Below are 22,763 nucleotides of genomic sequence, written 5' to 3' on the forward strand. Positions count from 1 at the left end.
TGTTTTAAAACATCTGGGGGATCTACCTTTTGTAAACACCTGGTCAAAGCCATTTTGAATCCTATGACTCTGTGCACAGTATCTTCACTGCACTTCAAATCTGTCTTTAATTCACAGGTATTTTTTGTTTTTAATAGTAATGATAAATGCTTTATTTTGAGAAAAGAATGGTGGTCTGACAGATTTGTTGCTCCAGCTTATTGATAACCATTTGACTTCAATGTTTTCTTTGATTGTTTCAGGAAAATCCTTCTGCAACTTTAGAAGATCTGGAAAAGCCAGGTGTTGATGAAGAACCTCAACATGTCCTACTTCGTTATGAAGATGCCTATCAATACCAAAATATCTTTGGACCTCTTGTTAAACTAGAAGCTGATTATGACAAGAAGCTGAAGGAATCTCAGGTGAAAATTCATTAGGCTTAAAAGGTAGTATATAATGAGGAAGCATTAGTCTCAGCAGCAATCGACAGCTGTGATTGGCTGAGAGTGTTAGCAGACAACTTTCAGTCTCACAGCACTTGTTGGTGGTATGGCTAGTAGGAAGTGTGTAATCTCAGCCTTGGGGGCTGGACAGTGGGTGGCAAGGGCCACTTATATAGTGTTAAACTGCTCACAAAATTGTGTAACACTGAATGGAGGGACTGTACAAGCACACTCCAGAGCACTATAACAAATTCAAATTAGATCAAATGGAAATAGTGTCTACTCTACATAGTCCCTTTAGTAAGACCTTCCACTGCCCAACATTTTTTAAAATCACTGTTTAGTAGATATACTCAAATTGAAAATATGCATTAATTTAATTATGCATATTTTTCCATTTGGGTTATACTTGAAACATCTCGTAAAAGTTGCAGTTCTTTTGTTTGCTGTCCTTCCTTTTTTTCCCCCAGCCCAGACTGTCCAGTCACAGATTTTCCAAGATGCTCTGGGCATTGTCTTCTGTTTAGTTCCACTGAGTTAGCGAAACCATGACCGGTTGTCTGCTTGAAGGCTATGAGGGTGTATCAAAGTTACTTTATGAAAGTGCCCATTTCTGTTGAAATCTGCACTTCCTGTAAAACAAAAAATGGCACTTCAGGGGTTTGAAGTGTCCCTTTTAAATTCTTATTTCTATATGAATTGCTGAAGGTGCTCTCCTGAGGACATCCTAAAACAATTATCATAAGATTCAGGTACTATATGCACTTTGGTTGTTTGAATATGTAGGATTATAATGGTTTTGCCTTGTTCCTATATCTGTGTTTAGACTCAAGACAACATCACAGTGCGTTGGGATCTCGGCTTGAACAAGAAACGGATTGCATATTTCACTTTGCCAAAGACAGACTCGGGTAACCATTAAATATCTATCCTTTGCCGGTTCCTATATTGAATACTTCACATCAGCCTAAATGTCATGGTACAATATCCAGAGTGTGTCAGCACTAAAATGTTTAACTCTACAGTACCAAACTGGTTAGCCGTACAATAATTTATGTCTGATGTAACTAAAATCTATTACACAACAACTTCTCTACGTTATGCTGAACACATTTGATACATGCCTTGACCTTGTATATCTGTATGGAATAAATATATATCAATATCTGAATGTTGCTTATGCAGGCTAATAGTCATAACTGTGTCTAATTTATGATGACAAGTTAATTGTCAAAGTGTAATGAGTTCTGAATTAATCAAAGATGAATAATCACTTATGGAAAATGTGCTTATTTAGATTATAAGGATTTTCCTGAGAATGGACTTTTCTGCACAAACAAAAATCCCAAATGTCATGGCTCATTACAAGGAATGTATGTCATAATTTTTATCCTGGAATATTAGTGATTTATGTTGGGAATTTTTTTTATCATGATACACCAAACATTACAGTGAATTAAAACACCTGCAAACATCTTTTCTCTATATGCATTTTATATTTCAGATATGCGTCTAATGCAGGGGGATGAAATATGCCTGAGATACAAAGGGGACCTGGCACCACTGTGGAAAGGGATTGGTCACGTGATCAAAGTTCCAGATAGTATCCTTTCTCTTAACTCAACTTATATGCAAATTTTAATTTTAATGGATCACCATTATGCTGCCATGTCTTATCTTGATGAATTATATAAAAACACCAAATATCTACTAATATAAAAATTAATATAATGTAATACTGTGGACACAAATTTAAAAGTATTGCACTCACAAAACTTCTATTGATAGAAGGCATATAATTATTTAAATCTTCTCCTTTCCACGAAACTCGAATAGCAGCACCACATGTAAGGAAAGATTTAAAAAATGGGACACATAAAATCACTCCATTTCTTACATTGCATTTACAAGATTTAAAATCAGTAATGGCCTTTTATCCTCTCAACTGAAGATCCCAGATGACCATAAAATTGATAAACACAGCATTCAAAATTACAATAAATAACACAGAATAAATATTATCTTGATGAATGTCTTATCCTAAATTGTTAGAATTTAATTATGCGTCAATGTCACAACTTTCCATTGATAGTTTTTAAAAACACTATAGGGTCAAGAACACAAACATGTATTCCTGACCCTATACTGTTAAAACCACCATTTAGGTGGCTTTCCTCTCCTTTCAAAACTTAATAAAACTCACCTTATTCCCAGTGCCACTGACCCGGCCCTTAATCCGCTTCCTTAGCTGACATCAGAATTGAGATCGGCAAGGAGGAGCGTCGGGAGCAGGACCAAACGTCACCTTGGCCATTCAGCACCTCCTTATTGAGATGCATTAAATCATGCAGAGCATGGAGACACTGAACTGCAGCACTGCCCCAGGAAGCACTTCCAGTGGCCATCTAAGGAGTGACCACTGAATGTGTCCCTGGGGAGCAATGTTAACACTGCCTTTTCTCTGAAAAGGCATTGTTTACATGAAAATGCCTTTAGGGACTATATGTACTTGGCAGAACAACTACATTAAACTGTAGTTGTTCTGGTGACTATAGCGTCCCTTTCAGCACTTCTATGACATGAGCACACACCGACCCGTGACTCTGCAGTAGCTCTTCTGTGAACTATTTTGCAACACATTTCCATGCCTGGTTCATAGCTCAGCACTATACACACTATATAATGTCCTTAGAAAAAAGGTGGAATCTTAGCACAGTTGACAAAGGAAAATAAATCAAGATTGATTGCCATATTCTCTACAATAAGCTCTAGGTGTTATTCCACTTGGAGTGTTTTTTATAGACATGTTAAGAATTCTTTCCACTGCAAACAAATACATAACTTTATAGAGTAGAACAATAAGTTATCAGACCATAGTAAATATCTGGTATATAAAACAAAGATCTGTGTTTGTTTTGTGTTGCTTATTAAGTTTCCAAGTAAGGGTGTGATTATTTCCTTAACTGACTAGATTATGGTGATGAAATTGCCATTGAATTAAGAAGTAGTGTTGGTGCACCAGTGGAGGTCACTCATAACTTCCAAGTGGATTTTGTGTGGAAGTCTACTTCATTTGACAGGTATGATGCATAGATATTTAATTATCAACTATAAAATGTTTGTGTTTGATCTAGTCTTCAAGAAAAAAAAGGTTTTAGAGAAATCTAAATCTGGTGAATTGTAAGCCAATCCAAATCCCCTCTATTCTATCTTAACTAATTTGGTGTCAAAGATCACACCATGCCTTTTTATAATTGTATTTTGATGCTTCATCTTTAAATATGATTGATGTTCTTGTAATTAGAATGCAGAGCGCCTTGAAGACTTTTGCCGTAGATGAAACATCTGTTTCTGGCTACATCTACCATAAACTCCTGGGACATGAAGTTGAAGATGTGATTATCAAATGCCAACTTCCAAAAAGGTTTACAGCCCAAGGACTTCCTGATCTTAACCATTCACAGGTAATTTTACAGTCTTTCACAAATCATTATTGTAATTGTATTTATTTTTTTAGATTTTGTGACATTGACACTACACTGATAAATATAGACTGCATTATGCTTAACCCCATAAGGACACATGACATGTGTGACATGTCATAATTCCCTTTTATTCCAGAATTTTGCTCCTCAAGGGGTTAAACTGATATTTTTAAAACACATTTAAGATCTGTGCAGATAATCGGTTCATGTGAGGCACCACTCTTGCAGTGCAATGCAAGCAGCTCACATTCGCATCAACATGGTTTAAATATTAGCCCTAGTGCGTAAAAATTCACCTCTGGTGAGTGCGCCATGGACCCTCAGGACACATAACTTTTGAGGACTGGCTACTAGCCAGTCCTAGTATTTGAAGTTTTAAGCCATCATTTAGAGCATGTAAAAAAAACTGTGGAACAATGTTTTAGAGAGCGTAATTGATGGGCATAATGGGAGTTTACAGATTTCCTCTTACAACAGTGGTGACCCTTCAGTTTCCGAACTACTTATTTATTTCTTAACAATTTCACATTTGTCTCTATGCTGCAATCATTCATATGATGAAGCCTTGTTGAAACATAATTTTGCTTGTAACTGTATTGTGCATATTGTATAGGCCTGTTATTTTAGAACAAGGCCCAACCACTTCCTCTCTAATGGTATATTGTGAGTGTTGAGTGAAAATATTGTTTTTTTTAATGCAAGTATGTAATACAGTACAAATAGAAGTGAAGATGAAGGGCTGCTGTGTAGATACAATTCTTGTTGCATTTGTAAAAGGACTATGAAAAGATCATTTTTGACTTGCAAATTGTGCTTTTATAGTTTTGAAATCTGTTAGAAGCATTAGTATAATGCGTTTTTCTTTGTTAGGTCTTTGACTCATGTGTTAATACAGTCTAGCTTTAATACTAAATAGTTGGATTGCAATCCAAGTGGGTTTAACATTTTGCTATTGACAGGTTTATGCTGTGAAGACTGTTCTGCAGCGTCCACTCAGTCTTATACAGGGCCCCCCTGGAACTGGAAAAACTGTAACTTCTGCTACCATTGTGTACCATCTGGCTAGACAAGGAAATGGGTGAGTGCAAGAATGTCGCTCTACTGTGCTTTTATTTTACAATAATTAGCCTTGGTGCTCCAGGTTCCACTTCTTGCTATTGGAAGGTTTCAGCTCTGCTTACCTTGCTGGCCTTGGCAATATTTACACTAAAGCTACAAAGGAGCGGGGCACGATTATGGCAAATGACTCAGTTATCTCATACAAGTCAGTTTTCCTGAACAGTAGATACTGGAGTAGATGCCTGGTATCTCAGCTATATTACCATCTCCTGTCCTTATGGGATGCTTAATGTCCCACACCTCTTGCCCCGGACTGACACTGGATATTTTCTGATATCTACAGCAGCATTGTCCCAAACTACCTTTGTGTGAGCAATTCTGACTTCTATCATATGCTTTATTCTTCCTGCGCTATTCCTCCTATACAAAAATCTTGCATTGTAAATTTTCATATATGCATTGGTTCACGCTGTTCTTTATGTGACTTGCAATCTATCTCCTGTGTGATGTGAGAAAAAAATGTGCAATTGGTAAGCCTGCATGGCATATGACAAATTAACAAATGTAAATCTCTCCTTTTTGTTAGTATGCTCATGTCTATTAGTGATAAGACCAGCTGACATATGGCAAAAAATAAAAATGAGCAGTTCCTGCATATTAATTTCAGAATTTTCTCCTCTTTCTCCTCCCCCCACCATTTAGACCAGTCTTGGTTTGCGCCCCTAGCAACATTGCAGTGGATCAGCTAACTGAGAAAATCCACCAGACTGGCCTCAAAGTCGTCCGTTTATGTGCAAAAAGCCGTGAAGCTATTGACTCACCTGTGTCCTTCCTTGCTTTGCACAACCAGATTCGCAATATGGAGAGGTAGGTGCTCAGCGGACTGCTTGATTTGTAAAAAGGATACGGTTGTTTTGTGGAAATCTGCCTCTATTCGTAATATAAATGTGCAAATAACTGACTGCTATCTGGAAGGTCACCTACCTTTACAATAATGTCTCATGTAATGTAAGAGTATCCAACAAAAAAATCAGGTGTTTCATAAAAGCCAGCAGATGTTTATCAGAGAACTTCATAAATAGCAAGGCAAACCAAATGTAATAAAGTGAATGGCAAATTGCTGCTACAATATACACTTGTTTTTTCAGGTTCCTAATGAAAACCTCATAACACAGGGATGAATAGATTTCTGTTTGGAAATGGTTATAGAATACTGTATGTTTATAGACCTATTTATTTTATTTTCCATGTCCGTTAGGACAAACCAAAAAGTAATTGCCAACTAATGGTGTGCCTGATTGATTACTTTTGCATATAAGGCAAGCATACTGACCTGCATCCTTAAATTTAGATTTATTTTTATGATGCTTACAAACAAAAGTTTGCAGGCATTGCTGGGTTTAGCTAATGTTTACAAAGTTTAGTTAATACGCATGTGGGTACCATCCTCAAGTTAAAATGTAATGTTGGGTTTACATGTTAGGATTTACTGTCAGTTCTGTCAAGTTTCAGTTTGGGCTGAATACTTTTGCCTGTTAGATTCAGTTTAATAGGTTAACAGTTTATTTGAATCTATTTAAAGTATGCCCGAGCTTCAGAAGTTACAGCAGTTGAAAGATGAAACTGGAGAGCTTTCTTCGGCTGATGAGAAACGCTATCGCGCCCTGAAGAGAACTGCTGAAAGGGAACTTCTTATGGTAAATCCTTAATCCTGTTATGTCTGCATTAGTTTACACTTCCATTTGTGTAGTGTCACTTTGTTAGGCAAATCAATGACTGAATTTGAGGGGCATGCTTTGCAGTAAATAAGACCTAAAATAGCACATATATTTTTTTATCTTTTAGAATGCTGATGTGATCTGCTGTACATGTGTTGGAGCCGGGGATCCCAGGCTTGCAAAAATGCAATTTCGTTCAATCCTCATTGATGAAAGTACTCAAGCTACTGAGCCTGAATGTATGGTGCCGGTTGTTCTTGGAGCAAAACAGGTAAGTCGCAGTAACATTGCAATTATCACATGAGGAAAACTATTTCATTAAAGGACCACTCTAGGCACCCAGACCACTTCAGCTTAATCCTCTAGGATTAACCCTTTTTATTATAAACATAGCAGTTTCAGAGAAACTGCTATGTTTATAAATGGGTTAATCCAGCCTCCAAATCCTCTAGTGGCTGTCTCACTGACAGCCGCTAGAGGTGCCTGCGTGATTCTCACTGTGAAAATCACAGTGAGAGCACGCAAGCGTCCATAGGAAAGCATTGTAAATGCTTTCCTATGAGACCGTCTGAATGCGCGCGCAGCTCTTGCCGCGCATGCGCATTCAGCCGAAAGGGAGGATCGGAGGAGGAGAGCTCCCCGCCCGGCGCTAGAGAAAGAGGTACGTTTAACCCCTTCCTCACACCAGAGCCCGGCGGGAGGGGGACCCTGAGGGTGGGGGCACCCTTAGGGCACTATAGTGTCAGGAAAACAAGTGTGTTTTCCTGGCACTATAGTGGTCCTTTAATGCTGGTGTTTAGAAACATTGTTCGCATTGTCCATTTAAAAATAAAAAATAAAAAAATTTAAAGTTGACTACATAAGTAAACCTTAAAATATTGTTACTATAAATTAAAAAATAAATGTGTAAGTCTTGAAAAACATTTTGCTCAATTAAGCAAAACCATAGTTGGCTAAAGATGTTTGCTGTTTTAATCTGTTGACATCCTTGTATTTTTTGTTGTTCAGCTCATTTTAGTGGGTGATCACTGCCAGCTTGGTCCAGTTGTTATGTGTAAAAAAGCAGCAAAAGCAGGATTGTCCCAATCTCTGTTTGAGAGACTTGTGGTTCTTGGAATTCGACCCATTCGTCTGCAGGTCCAGTACAGAATGCATCCTGCACTTAGTGCATTTCCATCCAACATATTTTATGAAGGCTCACTTCAAAATGGTGTTACTGCAGGTACGTTTTATACATCTTAATAGTTTTAAAGGTTTAGTCCAAGCCTCCCAACCAGTATAGCCTGCATTAGTGTTATTGTGCCAGGAGTACCCTGGCCCTGTTTCCTGCTAATGGGTAAACCATTTTACTACAGTTTGCCCCTTTTACCGAAGTCCCCGCCAGGCGCTGAGGGTCGTACAGTGGATATTGACGACATCTGGCTTCTGCAGATTTGCAAAAGTCCATCCCGCTTTCTCTTGTTTAGCTTAGAGCATCAGCTGACCTTTCTCAGTCAATTAATGCACTTTTGTGCATAGAGATATGCACAGAGTTGACCTTAACGAGCCTGGAATATTTATTTTGTGCTTGCTATTGAAACACATTACGATTCTGAAAGTGGAGGTACATCTCAACATGAAACACTGCACATGCAGACTCCAGGTAATGATGTGCTTGGAAGTAACCCTTTAAATACCAAGCTTTACATTTTTATTTCCCCCCTTTACCTGGCTGAGCAGACCTGTTGGGTCAGATGCTATTGTTACCTGACCAACTACTGTTGATCATAACTTGCTCAGACAAATAACGGCATAACCCTATGTGTACTTCATAGCAACAGCATCTACCCCGGTCAGTGTGTGTCTGCCTGTTCTCTCTCTTCTGCATTCCTCCCTCAACTTTAACTGTATTGGTTATATTTTATTTATTGTCTTACAGTATGTACCATGCAGGCTGCCTTCCATGTTGTAGTGCTCCAGGACCCTGTGTAATATGAGCACATTTACTGTCACAACTATGTAGCTATGTCTCTCTCCTGTCACTTTATAACCTTTAGTTTCTGTTTGTTCTGCTCAGGCCTAAAAGTTACTTGCAACTGCTTGTCTGGACACTGAAAGTGCACACTTATCAGGGGTTCCTTTTTACTTGCCAGGACTGAATTGTCCTTTGATAGTGTCTAGTGGAAAATTTGCCATATCAGTATTTTTTCTTCATTTCCTCAGCTGAACAAATAGTAATTTCTCCTTCAACATAAATTATGAAAAGAAATGCTGCTTAAATTATTTTGCCATGAAATTAATCTATTTATGTGAATCTAATTTTAGCTGACCGTGTGAAGAAAGGATTTGATTTCCAATGGCCACAGCCAGACAAACCAATGTTCTTTTATGTGACTCAGGGGCAAGAAGAAATTGCCAGCTCAGGCACCTCTTACCTGAACAGGTTTGTACAGTTGTCTCATATTGTGTATAGAAATATCTGTAATAAACCATAACATGGTGTATTCAGCAGCTCCCTCATTTTGTTTCCCAAAAAAACACACAACAATTAAAGACCATTGAGGAGCATGATGGAATTATTCCGTCATGGGTGTCCTTCCCTTAAGGACCCATGATGGAATAATTCTGTAATGCAATTTTGTTTTAAATTATTTTTTTTTACCAGCAAGAAATGGTCATATTATACCTCGGTCTCCCTTCTATCAGCTGGGGACAGAATAAGTGACCAATGCGCTGCATACCCTAACATAGCGATTGTGTGCGGTGTTCTTTTTATTTTATTTTTAAGAATGGTTTGACTTCATGGCTAAGCATTATGAGCTGACCCTCTGCTGCATGGCAGGACTTAATTCACAAGAGCCTGTTTTTACTGCTGAGAGAAGGGAGCGGTGCCCGGTAGTCACCATGTGGTGAAACCATTAGATCAAACTTACTTTATTATTATTATTATTATTGCCATTTATATAGCGCCAACAGATTCCGTAGCGCTTTACAATATTTTGAGAGGGGGGGATGTAACAATAAATAAGACAATTACAAGAAAACTTACAGGAATAATAGGTTGAAGAGGACCCTGCTCAAATGAGCTTACAGTCTATAGGAGGTGGGGTATTAGAAACATTAGGATAGGAAATATCAAGTAGGAGTGAAGCAGAGCTGGAGGAGAGAGCAAAGCACTATCCCATAGGGACAGGTATGTAAGGGAGAGATTACTCTGGGAGGCCATACGCTTTCCTGAAGAGATGGGATTTAAGGCCCTTCTTAAATGATTGAAGACTAGGGGAGAGTCTGATGGCAGTAGGCAAGTTATTCCATAGGAGAGGAGCCGCCCGTGAGAAGTCCTGCAAGCGTGAGTTGGCCGTACGGGTGCAAGCAGCGGTCAGGAGGTGGTCGCGGGCAGAGCGGAGCGTCCGAGGAGGGGCATACCTCTGGATCAGTGAAGAGATATAAGAGGGGCTGGAATTGTTCAGTGCTTTAAATGTATGGGTTAGCACTTTGAATTGACTCCTATAGGATACAGGGAGCCAATGTAAGGACTGGCAGAGGGGCGAGGTGTGAGAGGACCGACTGGATAGGAAAATCAGTCTAGCTGCAGCATTCATTACAGACTGTAGCGGGGCAGTACGGCTTTTGGGGAGACCAATCAGGAGAGGGTTACAGTAATCCATGCGGGAAATTACTAGAGCATGGACAAGCTCCTTGGTAGCATCTTGCGTAAGAAAGGGGCGGATGCGGGCTATGTTTTTGAGTTGGAACCTACAGGACTTGGCAACAAACTGGATGTGAGACTCAAAGGTGAGACCAGAGTCAAGTATGACGCCAAGACAGCGCGCTTGTAGGAATGGACTTATGTGGATATCACTGACTTGAAGGGAGAGTGAGAGAGGAGGATCAGTATTAGGAGGAGGAAAGACAAGGAGTTCAGTTTTAGAGAGGTTAAGTTTGAGAAAGCGTGACGACATCCAGTCAGAGATGGAAGAGAGGCAAGCAGTGACACGTTGCAGGACGGCCGGGGAGAGGTCCGGTGAGGAGAGGTATATCTGAGTGTCATCAGCGTACAGGTGGTAGTTGAATCCAAAAGAGGCAATAAGTTTTCCAAGAGAGGCAGTATAAAGAGAAAATAGAAGGGGACCAAGGACAGAGCCTTGGGGAACTCCAACCGAGACAGGGCGAGGGGAGGAGGTATCCTTGGAAAAGGAGACACTAAATGAGCGTTGGGAGAGATAGGAGGAAAACCAAGAGAGGACAGAGTCACAGAGACCGAGTGATTGAAGAGTTTGAAGGAGGAGAGAATGATCAACTGTGTCAAAGGCAGCAGAGAGGTCAAGGAGAATTAATATGGAGTAGTTACCTTTGGATTTAGCGGAGATTAGGTCATTAGTCACTTTGATAAGAGCGGTCTCAGTAGAGTGGAGAGGGCGGAAGCCAGACTGAAGAGGGTCAAGGAGAGAGTTGGAATTAAGGAAGTGAGACACACGGGTAAAGACAAGTCTTTCCAAAAGCTTTGATGAGTAAGGGAGTAGGGATATGGGACGATAGTTCGAGGGGGAGGACGGGTCAAGAGATGGTTTTTTCAGGATAGGTATTACAGTGGCATGTTTAAGGTCAGCAGGAACAGTGCCAGAAGAGAGAGAGCAGTTAAAGATGTGTGTTAGGATAGGCACAAGACAAGGGGAGAGAGATCTGATGAGGTGAGATGGGACAGGATCAAGTGGGCAAGTGGTGGGGCGAGAGGAATGGAGAAGTGCAGCCACCTCTTGTTCAGTAGCTGGGGAGAAAGTCTGAAGGGTAGGGAAAGCATGATTTATGTGTGGTTGAGAAAGAGAACGGCAAGGAGGGGAGAATTGTTTCCTTAGCTGTTCAATCTTGTCAGTAAAGTAATATGCAAAGCTATCAGCTGTAAGGTTAGTTTGGGGGGTGGCCACAGCAGGGTGGAGAAGGGAATTAAAAGTGTCAGAGACGTCTGGGATTGCGGGAGCATGAACTAATGAGAGAGGAAAAGTAGGACTGTTTGGCGAGGGCAAGGGCTGCGCTGTACGAAAGCAACATGAATCTATAATGAAGATAGTCTGCCTGGGTGCGGGACTTCCTCCAGGAGCGTTCAGCACAGCGGGAGCAACTCTGCAGATAGCGTGTTGATTTATTATGCCAAGGTTGGGGTCGTGTTCTCCTCGAGGTGCATGTTTGGAGTGGGGCTGCAGTGTTCAAGGCAGATGTGAGGGTAGTGTTATATGTGGAGATGGCCAGTGAGGGACAGGAGAGGGAAGGGATGGATAGCAGTTGTGAATCAATGTCAGCCGACAGCTGCTGGAGGTCAATAGAGTTAAGGTTCCTCCTGAGCTGAGGGGGGTTAGGCTGAGGTTGTTGGGTGAGGGGGTAATTGAGAGCAAACGATAAGAGGTGGTGATCAGAGAGAGGAAATGGAGTATTGCAGATATTAGATAATGTACATGAATAGGAGAAAATAAGGTCGAGGGTATTGCCAGCTACATGAGTGGGAGAATTAGCCCACTGCAATAGTCCAAGGGAGGAAGTAATTGAAAGTAGTTTAGAGGCTGCTGGGGTTAAAGGTGGGTTAATGGGAATATTGAAGTCTCCAAGAATTAGGGATGGAATGTTGGAAGAGAGGAAGTAGGGTAGCCAGGCAGCAAAGTGGTCAAGGAAGAGGAGAGGGGAACCAGGGGGACGATAGATGACGGCAATGTTAGCAGAGAAGGGTTTGAAAAGGCGAATTGAATGAATTTCGAATGATGGGAAAGAGAGGGAAGGGGGGGTGGGCAGGGTTTTAAAGGACTACATTACCGTTCGTTTGTCTTCTTACATAGGGTTTGGGGGAAGGGCGCTTCTGCATATGAAAGATAATGCTCTATTATTACAATTTTCAATATGTACTATTTTTGTTTTCATAGAACTGAAGCTGCTAATGTAGAGAAGATCACTACAAAGCTTCTCAAGGCAGGTGCTAAACCAGATCAGATCGGTATAATTACTCCATATGAAGGACAGCGCTCATACCTGGTTCAATACATGCAGTTTAGTGGTTCATTACACACCAAGCTCTACCAGGTATGTATTGTACCTTCAAAACAGATCTTGGCTACTGCAAGCACTTCGACTGTTTCTCTTGATGTAAAGAAATTATTACTATTTGTGCATTGGTCTGGTTTCTTAGACTGCATCTGGTAATTGTATAATACTGTTTTTGTTTTGTTTTTGTAGGAAGTGGAAATTGCTAGTGTGGATGCATTTCAGGGAAGAGAGAAAGACTTTATAATTCTTTCCTGTGTCAGGGCCAATGAGCATCAAGGAATTGGGTTCTTAAATGATCCTCGTCGTCTTAATGTGGCTTTGACTAGAGCACGGTAAGGTTTTCTCGCTCAGCTTTTTGAATAGTGAATGAAACATAAATTTAAAATGGACCTGTCTTCTCAAATGTACCTTTCTCCTATTGTTTCTTCTCCTCTTTCAAAATCTTTTCTTCATTTCTGATTAATTTCTCTTTAGTAGTGACTACTTTGCCTGATGTACTTTTACCTACGCTTGACAAAAGGTGGAGCTTAAAGCAAGCTCCGCTTCCACTGTCAATCTAACAGGATGTGGAGCTTTCCTTAACTTAATAGTACCATAACCAGGGCTTAAATATTGAACTTCCATATTACTTCACAGGTCTAAAAGTTAACTTGCCACTGCAGAGCTCCTCTTTCTGTGGGATCTCTGGAAAAGGACAGGGTAGCAGCAAGTGCAGCTGCAACTTCCTGTAACATGGCATCTGATATAAAAGTTTGTAATGATGTATTATTACATTTGCTAAGATTAATTCTTATTTTAAATGTACTTGCATATCTAGTAGGTATGTTAAACTGATCTTTCTCTGCTATTTTATATGATTTAAAAAAAATTAAAATAAAGTGCGATCAGGTGTGCAGCCAATGTTAATAGGATGCTGCTTTTTTGGCACTACGGAAAATCTGTTAATTGGGAGTCAGTTCATGGCATACTTGCCATGGCTAAGTTTCTGCTCGCTAGCGGAGGAGTAAAACTTTTGAGCTCCGCCATAACCATTATAGCTCACATACATGTTAAAGCGCCTAAACTGCCCGTTTAACAGTACATTGGTTATGACAAACTACTTCCTGGTGACAGTGAAAATCCAGATACTGCTTTCTAATCAATGTTTTGATCCTCGTGGAACATTTCAAGTCCTGGTAAAATACTGTAAGGACCAAAATTTGTGGCAAAAGCATTAAAAGGGTGATTTGCGGTATATTTCCTTATTAGGCCTCTGTTTTTCAGGTACGGAGTAATTATTGTGGGAAACCCAAAAGCTCTCTCTAAGCAACCCCTGTGGAACCATCTGCTGAACTATTACAAGGAGCAAAAAGTTCTTGTCGAAGGACCACTGAACAACCTCCGAGAAAGCCTCATGCAATTCAGCAAGCCACGCAAACTCGTCAATACCATTAATCCAGTAAGCATTTGTTTAGCAGTCATAGTTTCAATGTACTTTCAAACTTTATTCTTTCTTAATATATCAGTCATAGTGAAAGAAAACTGTTAAAACACAGTGCCGGTACGTAACTACTTTAAATATTCTTTATTCAAGGGATCCTGTAGTGCCAGTAAAACAAACCCGTTTTTCCTGGCACTATAGGCTCCTGAAGTGCCCCCCCCTCCCGTGGGGCTGAAGGGGAAACCTTTTCAGTCACTTACCTGAATCCAGCACCGGCAGGAGGGACCACATGCGCAGCAATGGCCGCGCGCGCATTAGACCTCCCCATAAGAAAGCATTATTCAATGCTTTCTTATTGGGGAAAATCTGACGCTGGAGGTCGCACCAAAAGTCCGTTTGGATTCCGGAAGCCTTCCAGTGACTGTCTGTTAGACAGCCACAGAAGGCAAACTAAGAACTGCAATGTTTTATATTGCAGCACTAGGTGCAAAAGGGTCACAGCACCCAGACTACTTCAATTAGCTGAAGGGGTCTCGGCGCCTCTCGTGTATCTAACTCCATTTATATGTTTATTTTAACAGTTTAGTAGATCTACCCCCAAATAAACCATGCATGTATTTTCTGTTGGTAATATGTTATACACAGCCACAGGGCTCCCTTTTCCCCCGGCGCAAACTGTTTCAGCAGTGGTTTATAAAAATTAGGATTTCAATGGAAATTGGCACTTTTACAAACTGTGACAAATATGAAGGACTCCAGACACACAAAGCAAGTGGAGGTTCTGGGTGTCTAAAGTGTTCATTTGGATACGCTTTATACTTTTGCCAGTTCCGAGCAAGAAAACAGGAATGCATAGTACAGATGTTGTGGACTGTGTAATGTGACATGCAGCTAGATCACTCCTCAAGTTGCATTGCATACTTATGAGTAAATAGATCAAAGACGTTTCTGAACCTGATTAAATCTAGCATTGCCAGCATGCTGCATGTAGTAGTGGAAAAGCATATTAAGTTATGGTGCATAACACCAACAACCAAAGAATACCTAGTAGTACACTTGGGAAACATATGGTAATGTCGAGGAAGAATCTACGCACCCATTTTAAAATATAGTATGTTGGATACTAGGTGGGTAAAAAGCATCGGCAATATCCACACTTAAGAAAATATTTTAGAAAGTCGATGTGATGTGGTCCTTTAAGCCCTCACATCCTTTCTAAAGTGTTTTATGTGTGAGGTACCGTATTTTTCGCTCCATAAGACGCACCTCACCATAAGACGCACCTAGTTTTTAGAGGAAGAAACCCAGAAAAAAAATATTCTGAACAAACTGTCCCATAGTGTTTCTTACTATGGGACAGTTTGTACAGAATATTTTTTTTTCTCCCCTGTCCCATAGTGTCCCCCCCTTCCATAGTCTTCTCCTCTCTCCCATAGACTTCATCTCCCCCCCTCCCCACAGACTTCATCTCCCCCCCCTCCCCACAGACTTCATCTCCCCCCCTCCCCACAGACTTCATTTCCCCCCCTCCCCACAGACTTCATTTCCCCCCCTCCCCACAGACTTCATTTCCCCCCCTCCCCACAGACTTCATCTCCCCCCCTCCCCACAGACTTCATCTCCCCCCCTCCCCACAGACTTCATCTCCCCCCCTCCCCACAGACTTCATCTCCCCCCCTCCCCACAGACTTCATCTCCCCCCCTCCCCACAGACCTCATCTCCCCCCTCCCCACAGACCTCATCTCCCCCCTCCCCACAGACCTCATCTCCCCCCTCCCCACAGACCTCATCTCCCCCCTCCCCACAGACCTCATCTCCCCCCCTCCCCACAGACCTCATCTCCCCCCTCCCCACAGACTTAATCTCCCCCCCTCCCCACAGACTTAATCTCCCCCCCTCCCCACAGACTTCATCTCCCCCCCTCCCCACAGACTTCATCTCCCCCCCTCCCCACAGACCTCATCTCCCCCCTCCCCACAGACTTCATCTCCCCCCTCCCCACAGACTTCATCTCCCCCCTCCCCACAGACTTCATCTCCCCCCTCCCCACAGACTTCCACCCCCCCCTCCCCACAGACTTCCACCCCCCCCTCCCCACAGACTTCCACCCCCCCCTCCCCACAGACTTCCACCCCCCCTCCCCACAGACTTCCACCCCCCCCCCTCCCCATAGACTTCCACCCCCCCCTCCCTCCCCATAGACTTCCACCCCCCCCTCCCTCCCCATAGACTTTATCCCCCTCCCATACTGTCCCCCTCCCCTTGTCCTATAATTACTTACCTGTCTTGCAGCGTTGGCCGGCAGCACAGGGCGCACCGCGGTAGTGGAACTTGAATTTCATGTTCCGGTTTCCGGCGGGACTGAAAGGAAGTGCGCACTCAGCTTGTGCGCACTTCCTTTCAGTCCCGCCGGAAACCGGAACTTGAAATTCAAGTTCCACTACCGCGGTGCGCCCTGTGCTGCCGGCCAACGCTGCAAGACAGGTAAGTAAAGCTTCATATTTGCTCCATAAGACGCACAGACATTTCCCCTCACTTTTGAGGGGGAAAAAAGTGCGTCTTATGGAGCGAAAAATACGGTATATCATCCCCCCCCCACCACCCGCATACCTCCTTCTCAGATCAGAATGCTGTACTGTCGGGACTTATGAGATCATCTGCTTTTACAAGCTATTTTGTACCTTCAATGATAAATGCATTATTAACTGAATGCATGTTTTCATTGGCAGTATATATACTAAATAGTTATTTTATTTTTTAATTTGGGCAATGTCTCTTTAAAGCAGTTATTTCATGCTAATTAAAATGCTGAATGTTTTTATTATAATTCCTCAGATTCTATAGCGCAATTACCCTCTATCCTAACATTTCATATGCATACCTTCTGTAATTCTGACTGATTCTCCTCTGATCTCCCTTTAATGTGCACAAAATGCATTTACTCACACATTAGTGTTTCCTGCACATTTTCTCTGAAATATTCCTGACATGAACAAATAAGTGTTAGTGTTCTGTGTACTTTTCCATGATTTTTTTTTTTAATTCACTTAACTCTTTCCCCCCCACCCCCCCATATTTTACATCAGAGTTGTTAAGGCTGTTCTAGTAATAGCAAATTATTTTCAGTATTTGTACCTTTATTTTCAGGGTGCCCGTTTCATGACGACTGCTATGTACGATGCTCGTGAAGCTATCATTCCTGGTTCAGTTTATGATCGAAGCAGTCAAGGTATCATTTAACACATTGTCTTGCAACATATACCACCTTACTACTGCTAGTAGTGAAATATAGAATATTGTTTATGTAGATCATATTGCAAAATCGTCCAAAGTTGAAAGAAAATTGGTTAATGCATTTGAGAAACCACAACATTTGTTTGCTTTCCAGGACGACCCTCCAATATGTACTTTCAGACCCATGACCAAATTGGAATGATCAGCTCTGGGCCTAGTCATGTCACTGCCATGAACATTCCCATACCATTCAATCTGGTCATGCCTCCAATGCCACCACCTGGCTATTTTGGACAAGCCAATGGACCAGCGGCAGGTATGTTCTTCTCAGTGTTATACTATCCCTGTTTGTTTTTCCAAAGGTTTTCAGTAGATGTGTTGTAAAGTGTTGGCTTCACCTGCTTACATGTAGAAATAGTGCAAAATCGTTCAATTACTAGACTAGCAGGAATTCTCCATAAGAGGCTAGGGTGCTGGTGCAGATGTACATTGGTATCATTTATTTTTTCTTTTTTTCTTTAACTATTTGAAATGCTTCACTACATCTAAATATAGTGTGGGCACATAAGGGTTTAATTAGCAGTGAATTGAAAGCCTATTTGGAAAACCCAAGCTAAAATTAATGAGATGTCACTGCTTGTTATTTTGGCCTAATCTTTTAATTCAATTTTAATTTCACATTTATTCACTTGCCCGTATATAAATCTCCATTGTCTGCAAAGACATCAACATTGCCCTTATTAGCAGCCTCTCCTTGTAGTGTATTCTCATCAATTATATTATTTACTAAATATTTATATGTAGGTCGCGGGATGACAAAAGGAAAAGCAACTCGTGGTGGGCGCCAGAAACAGCGTGGAATTGGACTTCAAGGCATGAGCCAAGGAAACATGCCAAATAGTCAGGCAAGCCAAGATGTTGTGTCCCAGCCATTTTCTCAAGGCCCTCTTACCCAGGGTTATATATCCATGAGCCAACCATCACAGATGAGCCAGCCTGGTCTTTCTCAACCAGAATTATCACAGGTATTGCTTGGGGACCTTTTTGAGGACATCTGTTTGTCAGTAATGTGGCATCCTAAATATTCTTTTGTGACTTGCGTATATGTTCTTAATATTTTAGGATAGCTACCTTGGTGATGAATTTAAATCTCAGATCGATGTTGCATTATCGCAAGATTCAACTTACCAGGGAGAGCGTGCATATCAACATGGAGGCGTGACTGGGCTGTCACAGTACTAGCGTGTAAGTTTGATTATATTTTAGCCATATTTATCAGTCTTTTGGTTAAATGTATTTAGGGTCTCTACATTTTAAGAGTTGTGAAATGTAATTACAAAATAAAGTTTAACCATGGCATATTAAAAAAAAAAAAAAAAAAAAATCCATGTTCCTGAAAAAATATCCATATTTGTCCTACTGTTGTCATTCTGTAATGTTATAAGATACTTGTACCTGTTACTTGGTCATACCAATGTGCAGTTGCAATATATGAAATGAATGGAAGAATATTTTAGTTTCAGAAATTTGTCTAGCACATTGTATAGATTAAATGGTAATAGCTGCAGTACTATGGTATTTTGTATTCTTTTATGACACACATGCTTTAGTTTCAGTCACCCATCACTAGTCAAGTTAGTGTCATTACTAATGAATATAACATCTGCAGAAGACATTGTGGTGTGGTTGTGATGATCAACAATTTTTCATAAAGCTTCACCTACTGTATCATGGAATTCAGAAAGCCATTGGGGTTGTATAGATTTGAGGTGGCAAGCACGAGATTTAACCAAGTGTACTGTTACTTAATATGAGAAATTGTATTTTGTCCCTGGAATATAGTGCTTTCATTTTTAACAAAGTTTGTTTCTTTTCTAATATAAAGGTTGAAGACGAGCTAAGCCTGTGTGGAACTTAGTTCATCCACATTTTATTCTGAGTAATAAAAAAATAAAACGGATACCTGTTTTCCACTGCTAAAACTGAAGCACCACTGTGAGAGCAACAGGAGAGAGAGGAACGAGAGAGGAATAAAAAAAATCAAAAATATCGAGAGAGAAAAAAGCGAGTGAGACCACTGCAAGCACACTGAGACGAGGAGAACGACAGGAGAAGAAGATGTACATCAGTGGAGCCACATCCGCCTAAAGATGGGATAGGTAGTACATGGGGGGACCATTACCATTGTTATCCTAGTAAATTTGAATGGCCAGCCAAGCCAATGTCCCTACCATAGCTTGGGCAAGTGCTGGTGAAAAGACCTTTAACATTTTTCCATTTAGCTCAAATGAGGTACATGGGTACCATTTTATTATAGCTGGAGAAAAACAATTCCTTATCTCAGAGTTGTTGTTTGTTTCTATAAGGACTCTAGAAAAACAGGGTCACGTTTTTTCATTTTAAACCAAAACGTTTGCTACTCCTAAATGAACCACCATGTTATTGGAGAACTCAACTTCGAGATGTAGGGTTGATTTTCAGACTGGCTTGGAGAAATAGGTGGTCATTATCATGTCTCTTCCTACAGGCTCTGTCACTAATGAATGGTTTAAAGAAATTATTTCTAGATACAAGAAAGTGCTGGGGTTTTCCTTAGTTTTGTATCTGATTGCGGTGGACCTTAAAGTACTGCAAAACTTTGTGGGTTTTTTTAGTAAAAAAAAAAATTCCACCACGAACAGGGACTTTCAGCGTTAAGATGCAGCAAATGCCTCTCTTTCCTAAAGCAGTGTAGCAGAGCAATGGAGTATACACACTCCCTTAAGGAGAGGGGTTTTTTTTCAGTGTTTTTCTGTATGCTTTGATTGGCTACTGTCTGGACTCTACTCCACAAAATAAACGAATCTTTGTTTAGGTGAATTTTATGCTTAAAAAGGGACGGGTTTCCTGAGCCCTTCGGCCCCCACCCATCACGGAAAGAAAGCCAGGCTAGCCTGCTAAGAACTCCCCTCCCAGAAATGGATGTAGTAGTGGAAATTGGGGATTATATAGGTTTGAAAGTCAAGTTTTTCGCAATAGTTTTTGAAACTGGTTGACAAGCAGACTAGAAGGCAGGCAATGTGGAAGGTGGCCTATTGTCATTGTGTATCGCTGGAAACATGCTTGGTGCTTTTGGAGAGGGGCTGACTGGACGTGGCCTTTTAGACCATTGTATGCCAGAAATGGACTCAAAACTACAGCTCAAGCTCCCATGTTAAGATTGTTTTGTCAAAGAGACGTTTACTAGATCAATAAAATCTGATTTCTAAAATATTTCCAGTTAATATATAGTAATCAAATGCATTATCTTCACTCTTAGACTCTTTAGCTTCTTGTAATATTGTAATATTTCTAATTACCCATCTTAGGTCATTTGAAATAGTTACAGTTATACATGCTGTTGTAGTGCAGCAATGTTTTGAAATTTAATTTAGCCAGCTGCATCGGTAAAAAAAAATTGTAATCGTAATAAATTTGTTTTCCCCAGGAAGTATTTTTTAGTGTTCCTCCCCTATAGCATTTTGTTCAGCTACTATGTACTGCTCAGTTTCTAGGTTGAATTGATTATATTCAAATTGTCTTGTATATTTAAGAATGAAAAAGAATCATAGCAGTGACATCTGCAATTGTTTATTTCATGTATATATACATACATACATATATATATATATATACATATATATCTATCCAGAAACCTGCAGTCATCTAAAGAAACAGAAACATCTTGTATAGCTGCTGATAATCAGGTTTTATGCACATGCTGTGCATTCAATAGATAAGGCTCTGGTCACCTTCCTTCCTGCAAGATGGACTTTTATTTATTAACATTGCTGAAGGGCTCTTTTAAAAAATTTTTTTTTTTTTTTTTTTTTTTTTTTGTCCATTGTCCACGCCTCCCTTACCTTTTCTGTAACCCCACCTTCTGAGTAAATGCATAGTTAGTATAATATTACTGTGTATAATCCTTTTTGTGCAATGCTGATCAACAAGTAGCATAAACTCCTCCCTTCTATGTCACTGGCTGGAATGCTTCTGCTAGCAATGTTTTTTTTCTTGTTTATTTGTAGCAGCTTATTGAGTTTTAACAACACATGAACATTTGTGCTCGCACAATGTCTTTTTTTTCTTTGTTTTTCCTTCTTTTTTGATTTGTCTAAACTTGTTTTAAATCTGTTCATTATGAATTAAATGATTAATAAACAGCCTTTCAATTGTGTTTGGTGTTTATATTCCTCACAATCTCAGCCCATCACATTCCCAACAATCTTTATACACACACACACACACACCACACCACACCAACCCCCCGGTATGTTACAGTGACAGAAATAGTAGTTACAGATACAATGTTTAAAATAAAATATACAAGTACCGTATATACTCGAGTATAAGCCGACCCGAATATAAGCCGAGGCCCCTAATTTTACCCCAAAAAACTGGGAAAACTTATTGACTCGAGTATAAGACTAGGGTGGGAAATGCAGCAGCTACTGGTAAATTTCTAAATAAAATTAGATCCTAAAAAAATATATTAATTGAATATTTATTTTACAGTGTGTGTGTGAGTGCAGTGTGTGTTGCAGAGCCTTGGTGGGGGATGGGCAATTTTATTTTTATTTTTAATTATTTTAATATTTTTATTTTATTATTTCTTCTTATTAAATGTAATTATTATTATTTTTTTTATTATTATATTTTTTTTTCGTCCCCCCTCCCTGCTTGATATATGGCAGGGAGGGGGGCTCTCCTTCCCTGGTGGTCCAGCATTGGCAGTTCAGTGGGAGGGAGAGGGGGGCTGTCAGAGATGTTACTTACCTCTCCTGCAGCTCCTGTCAGCTCTCTCCTCCTCCGCGCCGTTCGTTCAGCTCTTCTGTCAGCTCCCAGTGTAAGTCTCGCGAGACTGGGAGCTGACCGAGGTGCTGAACGGACGGCGCAGAGGAGAAGGAGAGAGCTGACAGGAGCTGCAGGAGAGGTAAGTAACATCTCTGCAGCCCCAGTCTGTATTATGGCAATGCAAATTGCCATAATACAGACAATTGACTCGAGTATAAGCAGAGTTGGGGTTTTTCAGCACAAAAAATGTGCTGAAAAACTCTGCTTATACTCGAGTATATACGGTAGTTAAAATGCAATAAAGTGACAGTCCAGTATTAGGGCTTGATAGAGTCCTCCATTGTCTACCTTGCATAAGGCACTGGAGGTGATCCGAGCTATGTCCTGGATTGCAGTAGGGAGCTTTTGCCTTATTTTCTGCTCCTGTTTTGCATTGGGGCTTTTTCAATTATACTTATTTACATTATAATAGAGACCTTAAATTCAGTGACTGTGTCCGTTCAAAATGTTTGCATTCCGAGCCCATTCACCCCAAACCCGTGCCATAACAACTGAGCCAGTCATTGAGCTAGCAGAGGCTTTAAATACCCTGATACGTCA

General features: G+C 40.6%; 1 protein-coding gene across 1 annotated transcript in view; it reads left to right on the forward strand.

Moving 5' to 3' along the window:
• The window catches only part of UPF1 (UPF1 RNA helicase and ATPase), a 51,931-nt gene extending 30,385 nt beyond the window's left edge, over positions 1-21,546 (forward strand). Inside the window, exons 6-24 of the mRNA XM_063455390.1 lie at positions 243-404; positions 1,252-1,336; positions 1,930-2,028; positions 3,397-3,505; positions 3,730-3,889; positions 4,870-4,988; positions 5,672-5,836; positions 6,552-6,666; positions 6,815-6,958; positions 7,696-7,909; positions 8,992-9,109; positions 12,576-12,732; positions 12,886-13,028; positions 13,960-14,134; positions 17,265-17,346; positions 17,506-17,667; positions 18,156-18,376; positions 18,474-18,596; positions 19,237-21,546. Of these exons, the coding sequence (XP_063311460.1) occupies positions 243-404; positions 1,252-1,336; positions 1,930-2,028; positions 3,397-3,505; positions 3,730-3,889; positions 4,870-4,988; positions 5,672-5,836; positions 6,552-6,666; positions 6,815-6,958; positions 7,696-7,909; positions 8,992-9,109; positions 12,576-12,732; positions 12,886-13,028; positions 13,960-14,134; positions 17,265-17,346; positions 17,506-17,667; positions 18,156-18,376; positions 18,474-18,593 (2,550 nt within the window). The 3' untranslated portion in view covers positions 18,594-18,596; positions 19,237-21,546. The remainder of the gene's footprint in view (positions 1-242; positions 405-1,251; positions 1,337-1,929; positions 2,029-3,396; positions 3,506-3,729; positions 3,890-4,869; positions 4,989-5,671; positions 5,837-6,551; positions 6,667-6,814; positions 6,959-7,695; positions 7,910-8,991; positions 9,110-12,575; positions 12,733-12,885; positions 13,029-13,959; positions 14,135-17,264; positions 17,347-17,505; positions 17,668-18,155; positions 18,377-18,473; positions 18,597-19,236) is intronic.
• Positions 21,547-22,763: the final 1,217 nt, after the last annotated feature.

Source organism: Pelobates fuscus, chromosome 5, assembly GCF_036172605.1.
Source record: "Pelobates fuscus isolate aPelFus1 chromosome 5, aPelFus1.pri, whole genome shotgun sequence".
Lineage (NCBI taxonomy): Eukaryota > Metazoa > Chordata > Amphibia > Anura > Pelobatidae > Pelobates > Pelobates fuscus.